Source organism: Carcharodon carcharias, chromosome 22 (assembly GCF_017639515.1).
Source record: "Carcharodon carcharias isolate sCarCar2 chromosome 22, sCarCar2.pri, whole genome shotgun sequence".
Classification (NCBI taxonomy): Eukaryota; Metazoa; Chordata; class Chondrichthyes; order Lamniformes; family Lamnidae; genus Carcharodon; species Carcharodon carcharias.
This window is the reverse complement of record NC_054488.1, coordinates 3,270,124-3,295,565: the sequence shown is the minus strand read 5'-3', so window position 1 is coordinate 3,295,565 and position 25,442 is coordinate 3,270,124. Positions and strand designations below refer to the sequence as shown.

The 25,442-nt window shown below is 41.7% G+C and overlaps 1 protein-coding gene across 2 annotated transcripts in view; it reads right to left on the bottom strand.

The window, feature by feature from the left end:
• tmem104 (transmembrane protein 104) overlaps window positions 1-25,442 on the bottom strand; it is a 296,624-nt gene that overhangs the window by 251,266 nt on the left and 19,916 nt on the right. For both annotated transcript variants that reach the window (XM_041217287.1, XM_041217289.1), the window contains exon 3: window positions 22,728-22,849. In XM_041217287.1, coding sequence (XP_041073221.1) covers window positions 22,728-22,849 — 122 coding nt within the window. The remainder of the gene's footprint in view (window positions 1-22,727; window positions 22,850-25,442) is intronic.

Genomic DNA, 25,442 nt, shown 5'->3' with positions numbered 1-25,442 from the left:
AGATAACAGATTGGCAGAAGTAATAGGGTAATACTCCATGAACTTGACATGAAGCAAAAGATTTTAAAGTTAAAACAAAGCCTTGTCTCCACATATACTAAAAAGGTGGAATTCAATACCATACTGCCATCTTCTGGTATAAACCTGCTCCTGCACTATAAAAGCATCTAAGCTGGCAAGCAGTTATAAAACACACGAGCTGTTAATTAAGGAGCAACTAAAACATACAATACAAACCTTAATAGATCACTGGTTAGATCTCAGTTGAAGTAGCATCCAATTCTGGGATCACACTTTAGGAAGGATGGGAATGCCTTGGAGAAGGACCAAATGACATTTCCCATTCCACTGACATTTACATGGTGACCAAGGATGGGACCTAAATATTAAAGGGTATTTGGCGCTTTGAAAAGATAGGAAACTAGGAAAGCTAGATTAGCAGGGGATGGGAACTGGAGGGCAGATTCAGAGCAGGTAACAGGAGACAGAAAATTAGTCAGTGACTCTAAAGGAAAGAAGCACAGGTTAAAAAGTTTACAACACAGGGATTTGGAAGTGTTAATAAGGTATTTATGTAAATATAAGGAGTTTAGTAAATAAAACCGATGATCTGAGGGCACAGATAGCAATGGTACCATGTGCCTATAACGGAAACTTGGCTTAAAGGAGGGACAAATATGATCAACATTCCTGGATAGAATTTTCAGGCAGGATAGAGAGGGGGGGATAAAAAAGATGGGGGTGTAGCATTATTGGCTAAAGAATTAATTACAGCTGAGAGATGATATCCTCAATGAAACGTCAAATGAAGCCATATGGGTTTAGCTCAGAAATAAAAATAAAGGGGCAGTCACACGGCTAGGAGTATACTATAGACCCCCAAATAGTGGGAGAGAGTTAGAAGATCAAATATGTGTGCAGATTTCTGAGTGCAAAAATAATTGGGCAGTAATAGTTGAAGACTTCATTCCCAATTGATATTAGATTAATTGAACAGTGTGACAGGCACAGGGCACAAAGCTCGAACCACATTCAAGAGAATTTTTTTTTAAGCCAACACAAGCCCAACGAGGGGAGACACAATTCTAGACTTAGGAGATGAAGCTGAGCAAGTGGATGAAGTAACAGTGGGGGACCATTTTGGAGAAAGTAACCATAATAGTTAGATTTAGCATAAGTATGGAAAAGGACAAAAATAGAACAGGAGTAAAGGTTCGAAATTGGGGGAAAACAAATTTTACAAAGTTGAGAGGTGAACTAGATACAGCTATTAGAAGGGAAGAGTGTCAAATCAGTGGGAGGCATTCAAAAGCAAAACTCTATGGGCAGTGGAGACATGTCCCCACAAAGGAAACGGGTAGTACTGCCAAATCTAGAAGCCCTGGTTATCCAGAAGCACACAGGGCAAGATAAAACAGAAAAACGAAAGCTTACAACTGTCACAAAAAGCCTAGAGGAATATAGAGATTACAGGGGTGAAGTTAAAAAAAAGGAAATTAGGAAAGCAGAGGTTACAAAAAAATATTGGCAGGTAAAATCAAAGAAAACCCAAAGATGTTTTACCAGTACATTAAGAACAGGAGTGTAACTTAAAAAAGGATAGGGCCTATCAACAATGCACATGGTAACTTGTGCATTGATGTTGAAGATGTGGGCAGTGTTTTCAATGAGTATTTTGTCTCTGTCTTCACTGAGAGAGATGATGCAGACATTCTAGTTAAAGGTGGTGTGAGAAATATTAGATACAATAAGCATAATGAGAAAGGAAGTACTGGAGTGACTGACATCCTTAAAAGGTGGATAAATCACCAGGGCTGGATCGATTGTGTACCAGGCCATTAAAGGAAGCCATGGAGGAAATAGCAGACACTGAGGATCATTTTCTAATCTTCACTAGATACAGGCAAAGTACCAGAGGATTGGAGACCAGCAAGCATTGTACCATTATTTAAAAAGGGCGCAAGACAATTATAGGCCAGTCTGACCGCAGTGGTAAGAAAATTATTGGAATCAAGTATGAGACACAGGATAAACTGTCAGTCACTTAGAAAGGCACAGATTGATCAGAGGTAGTCAGCATGGTTTTGTTAAGGGAAGATAGTGTCTTACTAACTTAAGAGAAATTTTTGAGGAAGTAACAAGGAGGATTGATGAGGGTAGTGCAGTGGATGTTGGCTACATGGATTTTAGCAAGACATTTGACAAGGTCCCAACATGGCAATGGTCAGAAAAGTAAAAGCCGATGGGATACAGGGGAAGGTGGCAGGTTGGATCTAAAATTGGCTCAGGTGACAAGAAACAAAAGGGCAACGGTCAATGGATGTTTTGCAAATGGAAAGTGGCATGCAACAGGGTTCAGTGTTAGGGCCCTTGCTGTTTGTGGTATATATCCATGATTTGGACTTAAATGTGGGAAGCATGATTGAGAAATTTGCAGATAACAAAAATTGGCCAAGTAGCTGATAATGAAGAGGATAACTGTTGTCTCCAGAATGATATCAATGGTTTGGCCGAGTGGGCAGAAAAGTGACAAATGGAATTCATTCTGGAAGAGTGTGAGGTGATGCATTTGGGCAAGGCAAATAAAGCAAGGGGACACTCAAATGGAGGATATTGGAAGGGTAGAGAAAATGAGGGACCTTGGAGCGCATGTCCACAGGTCCCTGAACGTGACAGGACAAGGGGATGAGGTGGTAAAGAAAACATATGGTATGCTTTCCTTTATTGGATGAGGTATTGAACACAAAAGCAGGGATGTAATGCTGGAACTGTATAAAATGCTGGTTAGGCCACAGCTGGAATTTTGTGTACAGTTCTGGTCACATTACAGGAAGGACATAATTGCTCTGGAGAGAGTACAGAGGAGATTTACAAGAATACTGACAGGGCTTATATTGCAGCTAGAAGGAAACATTGGAAGGCTAGGGTTGTTTTCCTTAGGACAGGGGCAGCTGAGGGGTGACCTGACTGAGATGTACAAAATTAAGGAGCCTGGATAGGGTAGACAGGAAAGGCCTGTTTCCCCTAGCCAGGGAGCATGGATTTAAACCGATTGGTAGGATGATTAGAGAGGACATGAAGAAAAACATTTTTCAACCAGAAGGTGGTGGGCATCTGGAATTCACTGCCTGAGCTGTTGGTTGAGACTGAAATGCTCAACTCATTTAAAAAACAAAGGCACCTGGAACAGCATCTAAAGGGCTGTAACCTGAAAGGTTACAGACTAGGTGCTGGAAAGTGAGATTAAAATGAGCAGCTCCTTTATTTTTTGGCCAGCACAGATGCAATGGGCTGAATAGCCTCTTTCTGTGCTGTAACTTTTCTATGATTCTAAAAGATGGTGGGGTAGCTTTATTAATTAAGGATGTCATTAGTACAGTAGTGGGAGGTGACCTTGGCTCGAAAGAGCAAGATGTAGAATTGGTTTGGGTAGAGACAAGTGTTATGACCACAGCTGATGTTAATTCCTGCACAAACCAAATCCCAGAGGGAAACTTGGTTTACAGGCCATGCCAGGTTTTTTCTGTATTCTGAAAACGAGATGGGGATATACTGATCTCAGCAGTAAGAAGTCTAGCAATACTTTTGGGATTTTAAAAATTAGAAGTAAAAGTTTTATTAAGAATAAGTGAAAACTTAAGCACACAAGATTACAGATACACAGTTAAACTTAGTCTTACAAAACATTCACCCAAAAAAAGACACTACTTGGTTAGACCCACAAGTAAACACCTCCTGGCAACACTTCCTCATCAATGTTTAACTGCAAAAACAAATCCAGAAGTATTACCCAAGGCTGTAGCTTCAATAAAGGCATCTCACGTTACCTGTAACACACTCCCATTCTGTGAAAATCCAAACTTCAGAATAAAACTGCTTTTTGCAGCCCAAGACTTTTGTAGCTGGACTAGATGCTTGATGCAAACTGCATCCCCTCAACCACAGCTCCAGCTGCTACATATCAGCTCCAGCACCCCCTAAGCTCTCCACAGTAACTCTAAAAGATCTTTATCCCCCCTTCATCTCAGGTTCCATTGTTTTCACACCTCTTTGAAACTCAAATCCTTCCAAATATAGCTTATTTCATGTTTTCAGGTCAATTAAATACAATATCCCCCACTTGTATTTACCGAGGAAATTCCAGCAAGATGCAAACATGTCTGTTGTCATCCTTTGATATTGAAACCACACACCCTTTTACTAAGAAATAGTAAAGATAAGAGGTCACTTGTGAAAGTAGTTTATAGGCCCCCTAATAGTAGTTATATGGTAGGACAGGATATACAGGAAGAAATAAATGGGGCGTTAAGAAAGGTACCACAATAATCATGGGTGACTTCAATCTACATCTACATCACACAAGTCAGATTGGCAAAGGTAGCCTGGAAAATGTGGTTTAGTTTGTGTATTCATGGCAATTTCTTACAGCAGTACGTTCTAGAGTCAACCAGGGAGCAGGCTATTCTGGACCTGATAATGAGACAGGATCAATAACCTCATAGTAAAGAAGTCTCTAGGCGACAGCGATCATAACATGACAGAATTTCATGTTCAGTTTGAAGGGAGAAGAGCGTCTAAGGCCAGTGTTTTAAACCTGAATAAAAAAAGGCAATTTAAGGGTATAAAAGCAGATCTAGCTAAGTGAATTGGGAAACTAGGTTAAAAGGTAGGTCAGTAGAGATACATTGGCAGAAATTGGAGAAATTTAATAACTCTCAGGTTTATCACAGTGAGAAAGAAAGGCTCTTTGAGAAGGATGCACCAGCCATGGCTAAATAAGGAGGTTAAGAATAGTTTCAAATTGAAAGAAGCACTGTACAAATCTACAAACACGAGCAGTAGGTCAGATGATTGGTCAAAATTTAAGAACCAACAAAGAATGACAAAAAAAAGGAAGAGTTTGAAGAGAAAGCTGGCTAGTAACATAAAGCAGATAGTAAGTGTTTCCACAAGCATTTAATAGGACAAGAGTAACGAAGGCTCGGGCTGGTCCTCTAGAGTCTGGGGAATTGATAATAGAAAACAAGGAAATATCAGAGGCATTCAACAGGCATTTTGAGTCTATCTTCACTGTGGGAGACTCAAACTTCCCAAAGATACTTGAAAATCAAGGGGTGAACAGGAGGGAGGAACATAAAGCAATCACCAGCACCAGAAAAAAGGTGCTGGAAAAATTATTAGACTTAAAGGCTGACAAGTCCCAAGGATCAGACAGCCTGCATCCCTGGGGTCTTAAAAGAATTGGCTGCAGACATAGGTGAATTGGTTACAATCTTCCAAAATTCCTTAGATTCTAGAAGGGGCCCATTGGATTGGAAAACAGCTAATTTGACACCTTTATTTAAGAAAGGAGGGAGACAGAAAACTGGAAACTACAGGCCAGTTAGCCGAACATCTGTCATGGGGAAATTGCTAGGATCCATTATCGAGGAGGTTATAGCAGGATACTTAGAAAATAAATGTGAACAAGCAGAGTCAACATGGGTTTGTGAAAGGGAAATTGTGTTCAACTAAGTTAGAGTCTTTTGAGGAAGTAAAAAGCAAGGTGGTGTACTTGGATTTTCAGAAGTCATTCGATAAAGTGCAAAGATTACTACAGAAGATTACATGCTCTCAGGGGTAACATTAGCATGGATAAAGAATTGGTTAGCTAACAGGAAGTAGAGAGTAGGGATGAATAGGTCTTTTTGGGTCAGCAAGCTTAACTATTAGAGTGTCACAAGTATCAGTGCTGGGTCCTCAACTATTTACAATCTACATCAATGATTTGGATGAAGGGAGCAAATTTCTGGTAGCTAAATTTGCTGATCACACCAAGATACATAGGAAAGTATTTTGTCAAGAGGGGATAGTGTCTGCAAAGGAATATAGACAGGTTAAGTGGGCAAAAATTTGGCAGATGGAGTATATTGTGGGAAAATGTGAACTTGTCCACTTTAGCAGGAAGAATAGAACAGCAGTATACTATTTAAATGGAGAGATATTGCAGAACTTGGTGATAGAGGGGGATCTGGTGTCCTGGTACATAATCAAGAAGTTAATATGCAGGTGCAGCGAGCAATTAGGAATGCAAACTGAATGTTGGAGTTTACGTCAAGGGGAATGAAAAATATAAAAGCTGGGAAATTTTACTGCAGCTGTACAAGGCCTTGGTGTGACCACATCTGGCCTCTATTTGAAAAGTGATATAAATTACATTAGCAGTACAAAGAAGGTTCACTCAACTCATTCCTGGGCTTATCTTATGAAGAAAGGCTGAACAGGTTGGGCCTGTACCACTGGAGTTTAGAAGAACAAGGAGGAAATCTTATTGAAACACAAGATCCTGAGGGGATTTGATAGGGTAGGTACGAAGAGGATGTTTCCATTTGCGGGAGAGACTAGAACCAGGGGACACAATTTAGGAATAGGAGGTCTGCCATTTAAAATGGAGATGGGGAGAAATTCTCTGTGGGTCATTAGCATATGGAATTCTCTTCCCCAGAAAGCAGTGGAGGCTGGGTCATTGAATTTATTCAGCGCAAGTTACAGAGGCTTTTGATAGACAAGGATTATGGGAGGCAGATGGCAAAGTGCAGTCAAGACAACAACCAGATCAATGAGTGATACAGCAGGCTCAAAGGGTTGAATGCCCTACTCCTACTCCCAAGTCCCATGTTCCTATGTCCTACATTCCTGGAATGGTAACAGGGATGAGGGAATTCAGTTATACAGAAAGACAAGTGAAGCCAGGATGGTTGTTCTCGGAGGAAAAACTGGTTAAGGAGTATTAATGGACATGTTAAAATTGAGGGGTTTTGATTGAACTGATGGAGAGAAACTGTTCCCACCAGAAGTTGGGTCAGTAATCAGAGGCAGATTTAAGACAAATAAATTCATTATAGGAAAGTAAGTTGTGAAGAGGAAATATGGAGGCTACAAAAGGGTATAGATAGGTTAGGTGAGCGGTGTTAGGAACAATGTATAACGAAGTTTAATTTTATTTGTATTTGTGCCTTGAGAAAGGTGGTACATGGTTCTAGTTTAATTTAAGAGTTTATGAGCTTGGAAGACTGGAGGCCCTGTTTATATACATGCATTTTTGATGAGGTTTTTATAACCCTTGAAGTGAAGAGATGGGTTACAAAGGGGTTAGTAATTTTGCGAATTTAGAAAAAAAAAGTAGGAAAAAAAACTGTGCTGTTGCTTAGCGACAGGGGTCCAGGGACAAACACAGAGGGGCAGTTCAATCAGTGTCTATGCCAGAGAGTGAAGGTCTAAGCTCTCTAGCAAAAGATCGTGCAAGACTGCTGGAGAACTGAGCTTAGGAAACTTGTGTGTTTGCTCAGAAGTTAAAGTAATAGAGTTCAGATTGCTGTTTTTGGGTGTCTTGGAGATACATGTGGAAGAGCATCTGGTGAATGCTCAGAAGTCTGCCGGAGGAAAACTGATCCAGCCCAAGCAAGAAGCCTTGGTGTTGGTATAGTGGTAACTCTTCCCTAGGGTTTTGTGTCTGTAAGGTTGTTAGGGTGAGAGGAACAATATGAGTTTGAATCATTTTTCTGGTGTTTGCATCAAAATCTTTCCAACCTTTTTGTCTAGGGTATTATAGTTTATTCTTCTTGTTTAATAACAGTTTTATTCTGTGTGTAAAAGTAAACTGGCAGACTCCTGTGAATGTGTTCAGCAATTGACCTCCATGATTTCTAATAAGGAAAAACAAAGTTAGGATCTATCAGGCCAGGTTTCAGTCTGGGATCTGACTTGTCCAGTATTGACATCAGCTGGAATCGTAACAAAGTGGAGGCTCTTGCAGGATTACAAATCCTTGAACTTAAGTGTGACCTGTGAATCCTTAAAGAAATGAGTATATGGAGGTACTGGGCATAGGAACAGGATTTGCTGTGAAGTATATTACATGGGTTGGAATCCTAAAAATGGCTTTGACTGTTGCTGAGACTTTTCTGAGAGCAGATGATGTGACAGTAAATTATTTAAAATCCTTGACCAAGGCTACACCAAGAGAGTTGGCAGATAAATTGGAAGTGGAGATAAAAGCAGGATTTCATAAGGATGAGATGTCTGAAGTAATTACCCAGTGTTTAGAATTAAAAGAAAAGACACCTGAAATTGGTGTGTCACAGCTGGAGGCAGCAAAAATTCAGTTGCAAATGAAGTAGCTTGAGATAGAAAAAGATTTAAAAAAAACTTGGATTGGAGGAAGAGAGAAGCTTAAAAACTTGAATTATAAAGAAAGGAGAAAAAAAGGAGCAAAAGAAATAGAAGTGAAAAAGCTCAAATTGGAAACAGGTAAAGAAATGGAAATGTGAAAGCTTGAGCTTGATTTCAAAGAGAAAGAAATCAGACAGCATGCATTGGCTAGGAAAAAAACTTAGAATGAACAAAGTGGGAGGAAGAGTTGGTGGTTCAGGGAATGATTCCAAGTCCACAGAGGAATTTGATTTAACTAAAAATACTTGTTTAGTGCCAAAATTTCGAGGATGAAATTGAAAGATATTTCATCGCATTTCAAAGTAAGTTGTGAAGTTGAAGTGACTAAAAGTATGCTTGGACCTTAATATTACAAAATGTCCTGATCGGTACAGCTATAAAGATATACACTCGTCTGTCAGAAAAGCAGTCTGCAGACTATGTAGCAGTTGAAAGGGTAATACTCAATGCTTCTGAGCTTGCTCCCGAAACTTATCAATTAAAGTTTGGGGCCATAAGAAATAAACCGAATCAGGTATTTGTAGAATTTGCAAGAGAAAAAGAAATGCTATTGGATCAGTGGTTTCGATCACTGAAGTTAGAGAAGAATGTTGATAATGGTGAGGGAAATCATGATTATGGAATAATTCTGAAACAGTATTCCACCATTAAGACTTACTTAGATGAGAAGCAAGTGTCAAAGATCTGAGAACGACAGTTTTGGCTAAAACCTATGACACACACAGACTGTGGAGAAATGGACATATGGGACTCAACAAGGAAATTGGAGGAATAGAAAATCTGGGGACAGGAAAGGTTCTAGGAAACAAAAAGAAGGACACCAAAATAATAAAGGAGATAGGCTAGAACCTAAAAGTGATGTAAAGAAAATGCACTTCCATTGTAATTTTTTTTGTAATAATACTAAAGCTAACTGCTGAAAATTAAGTGGAGTATTGCAGTACTAGCAATGCTTAAGGAATCCTCAGAAAAGCTGGAACCAAGAAAGGAAAATTGGTATTAAAACCATAGCAGTGATACAAGCGAAACATGTTCCCTCAGAATCTATTAGGAAGCAGGATATGGCTCAGGATAATCAAGAGAAATCTTCCTCAATCACTGTTAAAGAGAGTCAGACTACTGGAGGTTCTGGATGTTTTATCTAGAAGGGAGATACGTTCCCTTACTCCAACAAAATAAGTAAACAAAACAAAATCTTTACAAGTTGCCATAATTTATAGAAGTATTCCCTTACTCTAATTAAGGAGGCAAACCATTAAAGATATTGAGACACACTGGAGCAAGTCAGTCACTGATGCTGACTGATGATACAATTTGTCTTCCAGCGGGGCTAATGAAGGAAAAAATATTAATTGGAGGGATACACAAAGGTTATAAACTGGTCCCATTATGCAGAGCTGGATTCAAGGCGGGGGCTTCGTAGTAGAGAAGTTACAGGTGGAATATTGCATCAAATCCCTATAGAAGGAATTGATTTTGTTTTGGGGAGAGTCATGAAGAGATTAATGTCTATTGGAAATTACTTAAAATAGAGTTTAGAGGTGTCTGTGCATGCGTGTCTTAATCAGATTAAAGCCAGCTGGTTTGGGTGTTTTGATGTATAGAAAGGAGGTTTGAAATGGTGATTAGATAAACATGGGGAAGTTTAGAAACAGGTGTCAGAGGGCAATTTGTAGTTTTAAATAAAGCATTCAAAAGAATGGGTGAAATCCTGCACCTGTCTAGAAGATACCAAGCAGCGTGTTTATTCTTTTCAGCTTATTAATAAAATTGGTGGAATCAAAGGATGTTACTGTTAGCAGAGGTAAAATTAAAAGCCTATTAATACAATGGAAAATTTACATTCAAAGAGAAAAATATGTATAAAAGGAGATTGGAGATTGTGTGAGAGGCAGAGGCATTTTAAAGATCCATCAAGTGTGAGAAGCCTCCAGCCTGTTAAGCCTCGAGCCTGTCTGCAAGGGCCCAGGGCTGAAAGAAACTCATTTTGAATGTCATACATGTCAGGTAGTGGGGAAACCCCAATCAATTAAACCTGCACCCCTAGTTACAATACCAGCATTTGAAGAACAATTTAAGCAGGGTCTTAATAGATTATGTTGGACCCCTACTTAAAGCCAGAAGTTGAGAATCAGTATATTTTAAACAATTATGGATGTTTCAACAAGATTTCCTGAAACAGTGCCTTTGGGAAAAATTACAGCAAAAAATGGTAGTGGAAAGGTTAGTTCAATTCTTTACAAGGTATGGATTACCTAAGGAAATAATCAGATCAAGACTCAAATTTTATGTCACAAATATTCAAAGGAATAATGAATAGTTTGGGATTAAATAATTTAAATATTCAACTCAACATCTGCAATCACAAGGAGCATTAGAAAGGTGGCATCAAACTTTTAAGATGATTAAAGCCTTTTGTCAGGCATGTCCTAATGATTGGGGTAAAAGAATTCCATTTTTAGCGTTAACCATTAGGGATGCCCCTAATGAGTTTACTGGATTCAGTCCTTTTGAACTGATATATGGGCTTGAGGTGAGGGGACACCTCAAATTAAAGAAAAATTTATAAATCAGAGCTCAGACGACAAATTTCCAGGAAGGATTAACCAAAGCATGAGTTGGCCAAACAGCATTTGAAAAATCGTTCGGCAAACAATGAAAGTTGGGGCAGATAAAAGTGCCAAAACCCGAAATGTTGTCACCGGAGACAAGGTGTTTGTATTGTTAGCTGTCTCTGGTGTCCCGTTAAAAGTGAGGTTCACTGAGTTTCTTTTTGAGAAGGTCCCAATGATGTAAATTATATAGCAAATACTCAATACCAGGGGAAAATTCTGCAAGTGTGTCACATTAATATGTTAAAACAATATGACAGGGAAGAGTGTCAGATTAGGAGCGTTTACACTGATAAAAGAAGTAGAGAGTGAAATAAAAAGATCAGAGCAATTCGAGAATGAATCAGAAGTCAAAAATTCTACAGTCAACCCTCCATAATCAGATCGGATACTATGGAGGTGCTTAAAAATGTAGATGTAATATTATGCTAATCATCCAGAAAACTGTTGAGGTGACTTACGAAAGCTGCTACAAACTCATGAATCAGTGTGTGTGTGTGATTAGGCCAGGGAAAACATCTTTGGCCATATATGTTAATCTATGGGGATGAATGACCCATAAAGCAACATCCTTACAGACTCAATCCAGAGAAGTTAGCCCCAGTGAGAGAGGAGATCAAGTTCATGATGAAAAATGACATTTATTGAACTGAGTCACAATAGCTGTCCCAGTAGCTAAACAGACTTAGGGCTGGTGTAGGTCGTTTAAAGGCATCACTAAGCAAATGGGGATATACAACCAGACCGACAACTTGTGACTGTGGAACTGAGCCACAGACTATGCAACATCTCCTGCAATGTCTATCGCTAGAGGAACCCTGCACTGTTGCAGATCTTGCCGAATTCAACAACAAGGCGCAAAAATGTGTCCAGTTCTGGCTGGGCCATGTATAGACTGTCCGTGGACATGATAAGAAGTAGCTGGAGCTCCCTTATTGTAACTCTTTCGAGTACAAACACGTTTCCATCTGTTTCAGATTAAGTTACATTGTTTCATAGTTTTGCCATTGTGAGATTTGAACTCTTGATCTTGAGGTTACAAACCCAGTACCATAACCACTTGGCTATTTAGGCCAAGCCTAGCTCCCTTATTGTAATGGTACCAAAACCAAATGGGTCGCAATGATTAAGTGGTAACAAAGGCAGATTCATATCCAATTCCACAATTAAAAGACTGTACTGAGGGTATTGAACAAGCAGGGTTTGTTACAAAAATTGATTTAAAAAGGGATGTTGGCAAGCTCCATTGACAAATGCGGCCAAAAAAATCTGCTTTCCTAACCTTGGATGGACCATATCAATGTAAAGTCATGTTGGTGCATTCTTCATTCCAAAAGGCAGCTTTTCAAAGTTTAACCAACAAGGTTATTGAAGGATTATGCAACTGTGTTGTATATATTGATGATTTAGTGGTGTTCGGCCAAACCTGTGAGACATTGTTCAACACTTGAACACATTTGTACTCAAACACAATCTGTAACCTTGTGGCCCAGCATATCCCCACTCTACCATTACTATCAAGCCAGGGGATCAACCCTGGTTCAATGCAGAATGCAGCAGGGCATGACAGGAGCAGCACCAGGAATACTTAAAAATGAGTGTCAACCTGGTGAAGCTACAACACAGGGCTTGTGTGCCAAACAGTATACTTAGCAAATGATAGAGCTAAGCAATCCCACAACCTACAGATCAGGTCTAAGGTCTGCAGTCTTGCCATATCCAGTCGTGAATGGTGGACAATTAAACAACTCACTGGAGGTGGTGGTTTCACAATGATGAAGGAGCCCAACACATCAGTGCAAAAGATGTTTTTTTTTTTTGCTCATTCACAGCATGTGGGCTTCACTGGCTGGGCCAGCATTTATTGCCCATCCTTGGTTGCCCTTGAGGTGGTGGTGGTGAGCTGCCTTCTTGATCCGCTGCAGTCCATGTGTTGTAGGCATACCCAGTGCTGTTAGGAAGGGAGTTCCAGGATTTTGAGCCAGCTGTGAAGGAACAGCGATGTATTTCCAAGTCAGGATGGTGGGTTACTTGGAAGGGAACCTCCAGGTGGTGGTGTTCCCATCTATCAGCTGCCCTTGTCCTTCGAGGTGGTAGAGGTCGTGGGTTTGTAAGGTGCTGTCTAAGGAGCCTTGGTTAATTCCTGCAATGCATCTTGTAGAATGGTACACACACTGCTGCTACTGTGCAGTGGTGCAAGGAGTGAATGTTTGTGGATGGGGTGCCAATCAAGTGGCTGCTTTGGCTTGGATGGTGTCAAGCTTCTTTAGTGTTGTGAGAGCTGCACTCATCCAGGCAAGTGGGGAGTATCCCACCACACCTCTGACTTGTGCCTTGTAGGTGGTGGACAGGCTTTGGAGAGTCAAGTGGTGAGTTACTCATCGCACAATTCCTAGCCTCTGACCTACTCTTGTAGCCACAGTATTTATATGGCTGGTCCAGTTCAGCTTCTGCTCAATGGTAACCTCCAAGATGTTGATAGTGGGGGTGATTAAGTGATGGTAATGCCATTGAACATCCAGGGGCAATGTTTGGATTCTCTTTTGTTGGAGATGGTCATTGCCTGACACTTATGGTGCGAATCTAACTTGCCACTTGTCAGCCCAAGCCTGGATATTGTCCAAGCCTTGCTGCATTTGGACACGGACTGCTTCAGTATCTGAGGAGTCGCAAACGGTTGTGCAATCATGAGCGACCATCTCCACTTCTGACCTTATGATGGAAGGAAGGTCATTGATGAAACAGCTAAGGCAGTTGGGCCTAGGACACTACCCTGAGGAACTCCTGCAGTGATGTCCAGGAGCGGAGGTGATTGACTTCCGACAACCACAACCTTCTTCCTTTGTGCTAGGTACGACTCCAACCAGCAGAGAGTTTGTCCCTATTCCAATCGACTCCAGTTTTGCTAGGGCTCCTCAATGCCATATTTGGTCAAATGCAGCCTTGATGTCAAGGGCAGTCACTCACCTCAGCTCTTTTGTCCATGTTTGAACCAAGGCTGTAATGAGGTCAGGAGCTGAGTGGCCCTGGCAGACCCAAACTGAGCGTCAGTGAGCAGGTTATTGCTAAGTAAGTGCTGCTTGATAGCACTGTTGATGACCCCTTCCATTACTTTCCTGATGATTGAGTATAGACTGATTGGGCAGTAATTGGTCAGGTTGGATTTGTCCTGCTTTGTGTACAGGACATACCTGGGCAATTTCCACATAGCCAGGTAGATGCCAGTGTTGTAGTTGTACTGGAACAGCTTGGCTAGGGGCGCAGCAAGTTCTGGAGCACTTTTCAGTATTATTGCCGGAATATTATCAGGGCCCATAGTCTTTGCAGTATCCAGTGCCTTCAGCCATTTCTTGATATCATGTGGAGTGAATCGACTTGGCTGAAGACTGACATCTGTGATGCTGGAGGCCAAGGTGGATCATCCACTCGGCGGCACTTCTGGCTGAAGATTATTGTGAATGCTTCAGCCTCATATTTTGCACTGATGTGCTGGGCTCCTCCGTCATTGAGGATAGGGATATTTGTGGAGCCTCCTCCTCCAGTGAGAGTTGTTTAATTGTCCAGCACCATTCATGATTGGATGTGGCAGGACTGCAGAGCTTAGATCTGGCCCGTTGGTTGTGGGGCCACTTAGCCCTGTCTATCACTTGCTGCTTATGCTGTTTGGCACGCGAGTAATCTTGTGTTACAGCTTCACCAGGTTGATACCCCATTTTCAGATATTCCTGGTGCTGCTCCTGGCATGCCCTCCTGCACTCTTCATTGAACCAGGGTTGATCCCCTGGCTTGTTGGTAATGGTAGAGTGGGGGATATGCCTGGTCATGAGGTTACAGATTGTGTTTGAGTACAATTCTGCTACTGCCGCTGAGTCTTGAGTTGCTAGATCTGTTTGAAATGTATCACATTTAGCACAGTGGTAGTGCCACACAACACAATGGAGGGTATCCTGAATGTGAAGGCTGGACTATGTCTCCACAATGACTGTGCAGTGGTCACTCCTACCGATACTGTCATGGACAGATGCATCTGTGCCAGGCAGGTTGGTGAGGATGAGGTAGAGCATGTTTTTCCCTCTTATTGGTTCCCGCATCACCTGCCGCAGACCCAGTCTAGCAGCTATGTCATTTAGGACTCGGCCAGCAGTGGTGCCACCGAGCTACTCTTGGTGATGGACATTGAAGTCCCCCACCCAGAGTACATTCTGCGCCCTTGCCACTCAGTGCTTCCTCCAAGTGGTGTTCAACATGGAGGAGTACTGATTCGGCAGCTGAGGGAGGGCAGTACATGGTAATCAGCAGGTTTCCTTGCCCATGTTTGACCTGATGCCATGAGACTTCATTGGGTCTGGAGTCGATGTTGAGGACTCGCTCCTGACTGTATACCACTGTGCCACCACCTCTGCTGGGTCTGTCCTGCCAGTTGGACAAGGCATACCCAGGGATGGTGATGGAGGAGTCTGGGACATTATCTGTAAGGTGTGAATCTGTGAGGACAACTATGTCAGGCTGTTGCTTAACTAGTCAGAGACAGCTCTCCCAAATTTGGCACTAGCCCCAGGTGTTAGTAAGGACATAAGGCTGAAGCTTTTGCTACAATCTTGAGCCAAAAGTGCAGAGTGGATGACCCATCTAAGCCTCCTCCAGAGGTTCCCAGCATCACAGGCACCAGTCTTCAGCCAATTCGATTCACTCCATGTGATACCAAGAAACAGCTGAAGGCACTGGATAGTGCAAGGGCTATGGGTCCTGGCAATATTTCAGCAATAGTCCTGAAGACTTGTGCTCCAGAACTTGCTGCACCCCTAGCCAAGCCGTTCCAGTACAACCACAACACAAGCATCAGCCCAGCTATGTGGAAAATTGCCTAGATATGTCCTCTACACAAAACAGGACAAATCCAATCCGGACAATTACCACCCCAGTCTATTCTCCATCATCAGTAATGGAAAGGATCATCAATAGTGCTATCAAGTGGCACTTGCTTAGCAATAACATGCTCACTCACACCCAGTTTGGGTTCCGCCAGGGCCACTCAGTTCCTGACCTCATTACAGCCTTGGTTCAAACATGGACAAAAGAGCTGAACTCCCAAGTTGAGAGTGACTGCCCTTGACATCAAGGCAGCATTTGACCAAGTGTTGCATCAAGGAGCCCTAACAAAGCTGGAGTCAGTGGGAATCAGGGGGAAAACTCTGTTGGTTGGAGTCATACCTAGCACAAAGGAAGATGGTTGTGGTTGTTGGTCAGTCATTTCAGCTCCAGGACATCACTGCAAGAGTTCCTCAGGGTAGTGTCCTCAGCCCAACCATCTTCAGCTGTTTCATCAATGACCCTCCTTCCATAAGGTCAGAATTGGGGATGTTTGCTGATGATTGCACAATGTTCAGCACCATTCACAATTCCTCAGATACTGAAGCAGTCCATGTCCAAATGCAGTAAGGCCAGGACAACATCCAGGTTTGGGCTGACAAGTCGCAAGTAACATTCGCACTACACAAGTACCAAGCAATTACCATCTTCAACAAGAGAGAATCTAACTATCGCCCCTTGACGTTCAATGGCATTACCATCACTGAGTCCCCCACTGTCAACATCTTGGGGGTTACCATTGACTAGAAATGGAACTGGACTAGCCATATAAATACTGTGGCTACAAGAGCAGGTCAGAGGCTAGGAATCGTGCAGCAAATAACTCACCTCCCAACTCCCCAAAGCCTGTCCACCATCTACAAGGTGATGGAATACTCCCCAGTTGCCTGGATGAGTGCAGCTCCCACAACACCCAAGAAGCTTGACACCGTCCAGGACTAAGCAGCCCACTTGATTGGCACCACATCCACAAACATTTACTCCCTCCACCACGGTTCATATGCTGCTACTGTGTATCAGTCCACAAGATGCACTACAGGAATTCACAAAGGCCCCTTTGACAGCACCTTCCAAATCCACAATCACTACCATCTCGAAGAACAAGGGCAGCAGACACATGGAACCACCACGACATGGAAGTAACCCTCCAAGCCAATCAATCGTGACTTGGAAATATATCGCTGTTCCTTCAATGGGTCAAAATCCTGGAACTCCCTTCCTAACAGCACAGAGTGTAACTACAGCACATGGACTGCAGCTGTTCAAGAAGGCAGCTCACCGCCACCTTCTCAAGGGCAACATGGGATGGGCACTAAATGCTGGCCTAGCCAGTGAAGCCCACATCCTGTGAACGAATTAAGAAATGGCTGATCAGTTACAAAGAACCAATTTTGTCATAAACCTGTCAGAGTGAATTTGCCAAAGCGAAAGTGACTTATTTGGACGACACCGTTGGATAAGGCGAAGCAGCACCTACAGAAGCCTTCATTACCACATTGACATTGTAATAATCTATACATAATTGTTGTGACCCATTGGTTTCAGTACCATTATAATGTGAGCTCCAGCTACTGTGACTCAGTTCAATAATTTCATTTTCCATCATGAACTTAATCTCTTCCCTCACTTGGGCTAATTTCTCTGGATTGAGTCTGTAAGGATGTTGCTTTGTGGGTGACGTATCCCCATACGTTCCCTGGCCTATTTGCACAAGTTGATTTGAGAGTTTGTAACAGCTTTCTTAAGTCACCTCAACAGTTTTCTGGAAGATTAGTTATTATTACATCTAAATTTTTAAGCAATTCCATATTATCCAATCTGATTATGAATGAATCGACTTTAAAATTTTCAACTTTTGATTCATTCTCTCTCAAATCGCTCTAGTGCCCAAGACAAAAAGAAGAGGTTTTGCGGTATGCAACTAGAAGTGGATTCTATCAGAAGTTTCTTCCAAATTTCAGTGCTTTAGTAGTTCCCCTCACAAGCCTGTTAAAGAAAGGCAAGAAATTTGAATGGCCTTTGACAGCACGAAAGAGCACAACCAGAATTTTAACAGCACAGGAGGCAGCCATTCAGCCCATCGCGTCTGTGCTAGCTCTCCAAATGAGCATTATGGCCTAGTTCCATTGTCCTGCCTTTTCCCCATGCCCCTGCACATTGTTTCTAATCAAATACTCATCTCGATTGCCTCAACTGAACCTGCCTCCTCTACCCTTCAAGGCAATGCATTCCAGACCCAAACCACTTGTTGTGTGGAAAAGTTTCTCATGTCCACTTGCTTCTTTTGCAAATCACTTTAAATCTGTGCCCTCTCGTTCTTGATCCTTTTACGAGCGGGAACAGCTTATCCCTATTTACTCTGCCCAGCCCCCTCATGATTTTGAGCATCGCTTTCAAATCTCCTCTTAGCCATCTCGTCTCCAAGGAGGGCAGTCCTAATCTCTCCAATCTATCCTCATAGCTGAAGTTTCTCATCCCTGGAACCATTAATGTAAACCTCTTCTGCACTCTCTCCAATGTGTTCACATCCTTCCCATAACACGGCACACAGAACTGTACATAATATTCCAGCTGAGGTCCAACGAGTGTCTTACATAAATTCAGCATAACCTCCTTGCTCGTGTTCTATGCCCCTATTAATAAAGCCTAGGATACTATATGCTTTATTAACTGCTCTCTCCACCAGTCATGCCACCTTCAATGATCTTTTTAGATATACACCCATGTCTTTCTGCTCCTGCAATCACTTCAAAATTTCACCCCTTATTTTATATTGTCTCTCCATGTTCTTCCCACCAAAATGCATCATCTCACACTTCACCACACTGAGCATCATCTGCCACCTATCTGCCCACTCTACCAATTTGAAGTTCTACACTGTCCTTCCCACAGTTTACAATTCTTCCAAGCTTCGTATCATCCGCAAACTTTGAAATTGTCCCCCGCACACCAAGATCTCGGTCATTACTATATATCAGGAAAAGCAAGGGTCCCAATACCCACCCCTGGGGAACTCCACTACAAACCTTCCTCCAGCCCAAAAAATATTCATTGACCATTACTGTTTCCTACTTTTCAGCCAATTTTGTATCTACATTGCTACTGTCCCTTTTATTCCATGAGCAATAACTTTTCTCAAGTCTGTTGTGTGGCACTGTGTCAAATGCCTTTTGAAAGCCCATGTACATCACATCAACAGCACTACCCTCATCGGCCTTTTCTGTTACCTCGTCGAAAAAAGTCCAGCAAGTCAGTTAAATACTATTTCCCCTTTAGAAAACCATGCTGGCTCTTGCTCAAACCATGTTTTTCCACTTGACTACTAATTCTATCCCAAATAATTGTTTCTAGAATCTTGACCACCACTGAAGTTAAACCAACTGCTCTGTAATTGCTGGGCTTATCCTTACAACCTTTTTTTGAACAAGGGCGTAATGTTTACAATTCTCCAGCCCTCTGGCACCTCCTGAGTCTAGGGAAGGCTGAAAAATTATGGCCAATGCAATTTCTACTCTCACTTCCTTCAATATCCTTGGTGGCATCTCATCCGGTCTCAATGCCTTGTCAACTTTTAGTACCGACAGTTTACTCAACACCTCCTCCTCAATTTTGAACCATTCTAGTGACAGTTTCCTCATCTGTCAGCATGGCCTGGGTAGCATCTGCATCCGCCTTTACCAAGTATCTAAAACATTTATTTAATACCTCAGCCACGGCCCCTTTGTCTATGTAAAATCCCTTTTAGGTCGCTAATCTTCCTTTTACCACTCTTTTACTATTTATATGCCTGTAGAAGACTTTGGGATTCCCCATTACATTGGCTGCCAGTCTTTTCTCATAATCCCTCTTCATTTCTCTAACATGCTTTTTCGCCTCCCCTCTGAACCTTGTGTGTTCCTCTTGGTTATCAATTGTATTCTCTACCTGGCACCTGTCATAAGCACACTTTTTCTTCTTAATTTCTATCTCCTTTTTCATCCAGGGAGCTCTGGATTTGTTTGCCCTACCTTTCCCTGTCGATGGAATATACCTTGACTGTGCCCGAAGCAATTATTTTTTGAAGGAGCCCATTGTTCAGCTACAGGTTTTCCTGCCAATCTTTCGTTCCAGTCTATCTGGCCCAGCTCCATTCTTGCCCCATCGACATCAGCTCTTGACCAGTTAATTATTCTTATTCTGGATTGCCTATCGTCCTTTTCTATCATCTTAAAACATAGAATGATCACAGTCTCCTAAATGTTCCCCCACCTCACTTCTAAAAACCAGGCTCGACAGTGCATCTTTTCTTGTTGGATTGGACACATACTGTAGAAAATTTTCCTGAACATAATCTAGGAATTTATGCCCCTCTCCGGCTTTTACATTGCCACTGCCTCAGTCTACATTCAGGTAATTAGAGTCCCCATTATAACTACTCTATAATGCTTGCATCTCTCTGCAATTTCCCTTCAGGTTTGTTCTTCTACATCCTTCTCACTATTTGGTGGTCTATAGGCTACACCAAGCAGTGTAAGTACACCCTTTTTGTTCCTTAGCTCTAGCCAAATTGATTCGGTCCTTGAACCCTCTGGGACATCCTCTTTCTCCAACACGGCAATGCTCTCCTTAACCAATACTGCCACCCCTCCTGCTTTCCTACCTTTTCCAAACACCTTGTACCCAGGAATATTTAACACCCAGTTCTGACCTTCCTTGAGCCAGGTCTCTTATCACCACAACATCATATTTTCTCCAGATAGACAGTCTGCACCTGTAACTCCCCTATCTTATTTAATATATTCAGTGCATTCACATACACACATAGTAACCCTGATTTAGATTGTTACTTTCTCCTTCACCCTAACTTCACCTATTAACTTACTATTCTCTATACTAGTGCTCTCTGTCCCTCCCAGTATTTTGTGCACCATGGTAATCCTCTTTAATATTTTCTCTTGGTTCCCACACCTCTGCCAAGTTAGTTTAAAGCCATCCCAACAGCACTAGCAAAACTCCCCACAAGGAACTCAGTCCCAGCTCAGTTCAGGTGCAACCCACCCAACTTGTACAGGTGCCATCTCTCCCAGAGCCAGTCCCAGGAATCTAAAGCCCTCCCTCCTGCACCATCTTTCCAGCCATGCATTCATATGCCTTATCCTCCTATTTCTGTACTCACTGGCACTGGGAGTAATCCAGAGATTACTACATTTGAGGCCCTGTCTGCTAATTTTCTACCTGGCTCCCAAAATTCTGATTCTGTATGGAAGAACAAGAATGTCATGATCAAAATGAACTTGTGTAGAATGATTTTTAATAGAAAAGTCCTTGTATATTTGATGTAAATACATCATTACTGCTAGAGTACAATCTGCATAAGTAAGTTAGAGATAGCGATAATAGGAGATTGCAATAGGAAATGAAAATGCCTGTTAAAGATAGCTTTTCTTTTTTCCTGTTGGGAGGTATTTGCATTGTAATCTTTCCAGCCTTTTAGTCTAGTGTAATATAGTTCATTTTTCTTGTTTAAACATTTATTCTGTGTTAAAAGTACACTGGCAGTCTCTTGTGGATGAGTTTAGGAACAGACCTCCATGGTTTCTAAAAAAAGGAACAAAGTTAGGATCTATCAAGCCAGATTTCACTCTGTGATCTGACATGTTCAATGTTAATATCAGCTGAATCATAACAATGGGCAAAGATCTGGAAAATGGAGTATAATTGAGTATGCGAGGTTGCCCGTTTTGGCAGGATGAACAAAACGGCAGAGTGCAGAGCTCTGAGGTGCAGCGTGATTGGGTGTCCTAATCACAAAAAGGTTAGTATGCAGGTACAGCAGGTAATTAGGAAAGCTAATAGAATGTTATCATTTATTGTGAGGGGAATTGATTACAAAAGTAGGGAGGTTATGCTTCAGTTGTACTGGGCATTGGTGAGACCATATCTGGAGTATTGTGTACAGTACTGGTCTCCTTATTTAAAGAAAGGATGCAAGTGTGTGGGAAGCAGTTCAGAAAAAGGTTTACTGGATTCATACCTAGAATGGGCAGGCTGTCTCATGAGGAAAGGCTGGACAGACTAGGCTTGTATCCACTGGAGTTTAGAAGAGTAAGAGGCAAGTTGATTGGAACATATAAGATCCTGTGGGATTTTGGCAGGGTGGATGTGGAAAGGATGTTTCCTCCTGTGGGAGAACCTAGAACTGGGGCTCACTGTTTAAAAATAAGGGGTCACCCAGTTAAGGCAGATGAGGAAAAAATTCGAGAACTGAGACACTTTGGAATTCTCTTCCTCAAAAGGTGGTTGAGACAGTCTTTGAATATCTTTAAGGCAGGTAGATAGATTCTTGATAAGCAAGGGGGTGAAAGGTTATCAGGGTAGGCAGCAATGTGAAGTTGAGGTTAAAATTAGATCAGCCATGATATATGAAATGGTGCGTGAAGTGATGAATTAGCCAAAACAAATTCCCTCCTTAATCTATACTTAATTATGGTAAACTTCGCAAAAGTATGTTTATTTTTAAAAATCCATTATCGTGACTCTGTACAGAGTCAACCATTCAAACAAAAAAATCTTTGGAAAAGGATACTAAATCCAATAATTTGCAATTGATTCCCTACCCCATGCAAGATAAACATTAATTGTTAAATTCCTTCTCTTCCTGCAAATCCATTTAAGTGCCAGATTCATTTAGACTGTACTTTCCACATTAACACATTCTACAAGTATTGATGTGAAAGTTCCATCTGGTTACTCAATGGGGAAGAGAAAGTGAGGTGAAGAGAAGCACACAATTAGACAGGATATCCTTAATGTTAAACCAAGCATCTTTTAGTTAGCTGAAAAACAGCACACAAGACATGTACATCAAAAAAAAACAATCTTAAAATTTAAGAGGTCCCTGGGCACTACTTTTCCCTAAAATTGAGATGTGTACTTTAGTTTTGAAAAATCTCCCAACTATTGCTATATCATTGCAGTTTTATTATTTTATTATTATTAGACAGCTAACAAACAAAGTATACTAAAGCTGTTGTGTACAATATTTGTATACAATACCTCATAAATGCAAGGAAGATAATGAGAGCAAGGCTCACTCCCCAGCCAGCAACAGCAAAGGCTTGTGGCATTGTCAGCGCTCCTGTACCAACGATCAAATTAAACATGTATACAAGCCCCACCTACAAATGAAGCAGAAAGTGCATCACATATTAGACAGCTGTGACACTATTTGCTCCTTAATATTTCCTGGCAGCTCAATAGCTCTCGATACGTAGCATCTTCGACTCATCACAATTCAATGTCTTTCATTCCCCATAAACTGTAATGATCCAAGGCAAATCTGCAGTGTTGCAAGGCAAAGGGTCATTTCATTAGCATCAGGCAAGAAATCCGCAGCCTCATTAATCCCATTGTAGAAATTTACTGCACATAGTTAGCATTTGACCTATTTCCACTTTTCCAGCTCATTTGTCCGCAGCCCTGGAGGTTACAGCACCTCAAGTACATACCCAAGTTTTTTTTAAGTTGTGATGAAGGTTTCCGCATCTACCACTCTTTCAGGCAGAGAGATCCCCACTGCTTTCTAGCTGGTGTTTAATAAAGTTCTAACACACCAGCCTGCTCTTAGGCTTCAGGTTTTTGATAATAAATTTATCCTGTATGCTTAACCACCTTATGTACAGGTGGTGGCAGCACAATGGCAATGTCACTGGACTAGTGATTCAGAGGCCCAGGCTAATGATCTGGGGGACATAGGCTCAGATCCCACTGGTGAATTTAGATTCAATTATCAATAATGGCAGCCAAGAAATTATTAATTGTCATGGTTCACTAATCACTTTCACTTCAGGGAAGCGATCTAATCACCATCTCCTTCACTTTAGGCAACGAAATCTGCCACCCTTACCCAGTCTGGCCTACATGTGACTCGTGGTTGACTAACTGCCCTCTGAAATGGCCTAGCAAGACCTTCAGTTCAAGGGCAATTAGAGATGGGCAACAAATGCTGGCCTTGCCAGCAACACCCACATCCCATGAAAGAAATAAAAAGCTCAAGGATCTGTGGACATAAACTCCAACTTTCTACGTTCTCTGCACTTCTCAGTATCCTACCATTTATTCCAAATTCCCTCAGCTTGGTTTGTCCCCCGAAATCCATTACTGCACTCTTTTCCACACTTAAATCCATTTGACACCTTTCTGCCCTCTTTTTTTTATCCTGCACAAGGTGGAAAAAATTTGGAATATTTTTCAATGGCAAAAAGTAGTAACCATAACAGAATCAAGAAAAGCTGCATTGTTTAGGAACAAGACAGGTTTGCATTTATATCGCAGCTTTCATGAACTCAGGGCTTACCAAAACACTTACACACTACGCCATGACCATTTACACACCAACAATGTACTTTTTACGTTGGGAAACACAGCAGACAATTTATGCACAGCAAGCAAATAGTGACAATGACCAGGTAATCTGTCTTTGTAAATGAGGGATAAATATTGATAAGGACATCAGGAATAACTCCTTTGCTCTTCTTTGAAATAGTGCCATGGGATCTTCAAAATGAACCCCTGGGATCTTTGAAATGAACCCAAGGGGGCAGACAGGACCCCAATTTAATGTCTCGGCCAAAAGGCAGCATCAGCAAAAGTACAACACTCCTGCAACATTGCACTGGAGTACTAGCCTAAATCTGTGCGCTCAAGCACTGGGAAGGTTCTTGAATCTCCAACCTTCTGACTCAAGCACATATACAGCCAACCAACGCATGGCTGACAATTGTCAAGAAATCGCACCTGAAGATTAGATGAAAAGGGGATGCAGGAATTAGCTATATGATAATGGAATTTGAGAAAACCTATTCACTTCATGATTTCTCTGGAAATTAAAATGCAAATCTTTCTAAAAGGAGCCTTTCACTCAGATCTTATAGTCAACAAAGTACTTGAGGCTGATAAGGTGCAAGGAAACAATGCAGGGATAATCTGTCTTAATTTTTTTTATTATTCATTCATGAGATGCGGGCTTGTTAGGCCAGCATTTATTGCCCATCCCCAATTGTTCGGGACAAGGTGGTGAGGCACTTTCTTGAAAAACTGCAGTCCACATGGTGTTGTTACACCCACAGTCACAGTGCTGTTAGGAAGGGAGTTCTAAGATTGTAACCCGGCAATAGTGAAGGAACGTCAATCTAGTTCCAAGTCAGGATATTATGTGGCTTGGAGGGGAACTTGCAGGTGGTGATATTCCCATGCATCAGCTGCCCTTGTTCTTTTAATTGGTAGGACGGGTTTGGAAGGTGCTGTCAAAGGAGCCTTGGTGAGTTGCTGCAGTGCATCTTGTAGATGGCATTGCCATTGACCCCTCTATCACTATGCACAAGGTTTAAGGTAGTGGATGGGGTGCCATTCAGGCAGGCTGCTTTGCGCTGGATGGTGTCAAGTTTCCTGAGTGTAGTTACAGCTGCATTCATTCAGACAAGTGGAGAGTAATCCATCACACTCCTAACTTACGCCTTGTAAATAGTGGACAGGCTTTAGGGAGTCAGGTGGTGAGTTACTTGCTGCAGGATTCCTAGCCTCTGACCTGCTCTTGTAGCTACAGTATTTATATGGTTAGTCCAGGTCAGCTTCTGGTCAATGGTCAATGTTGATAGTGGGGGATTCAGCAATGGTAATGTCATTGAATGTCATGGGAAGATGGTTAAATTCTCTCTTGTTGGAGGTGGTCTTTCCCTGGCACTTGTATCGCATTTAATGTTACTTGCTGCT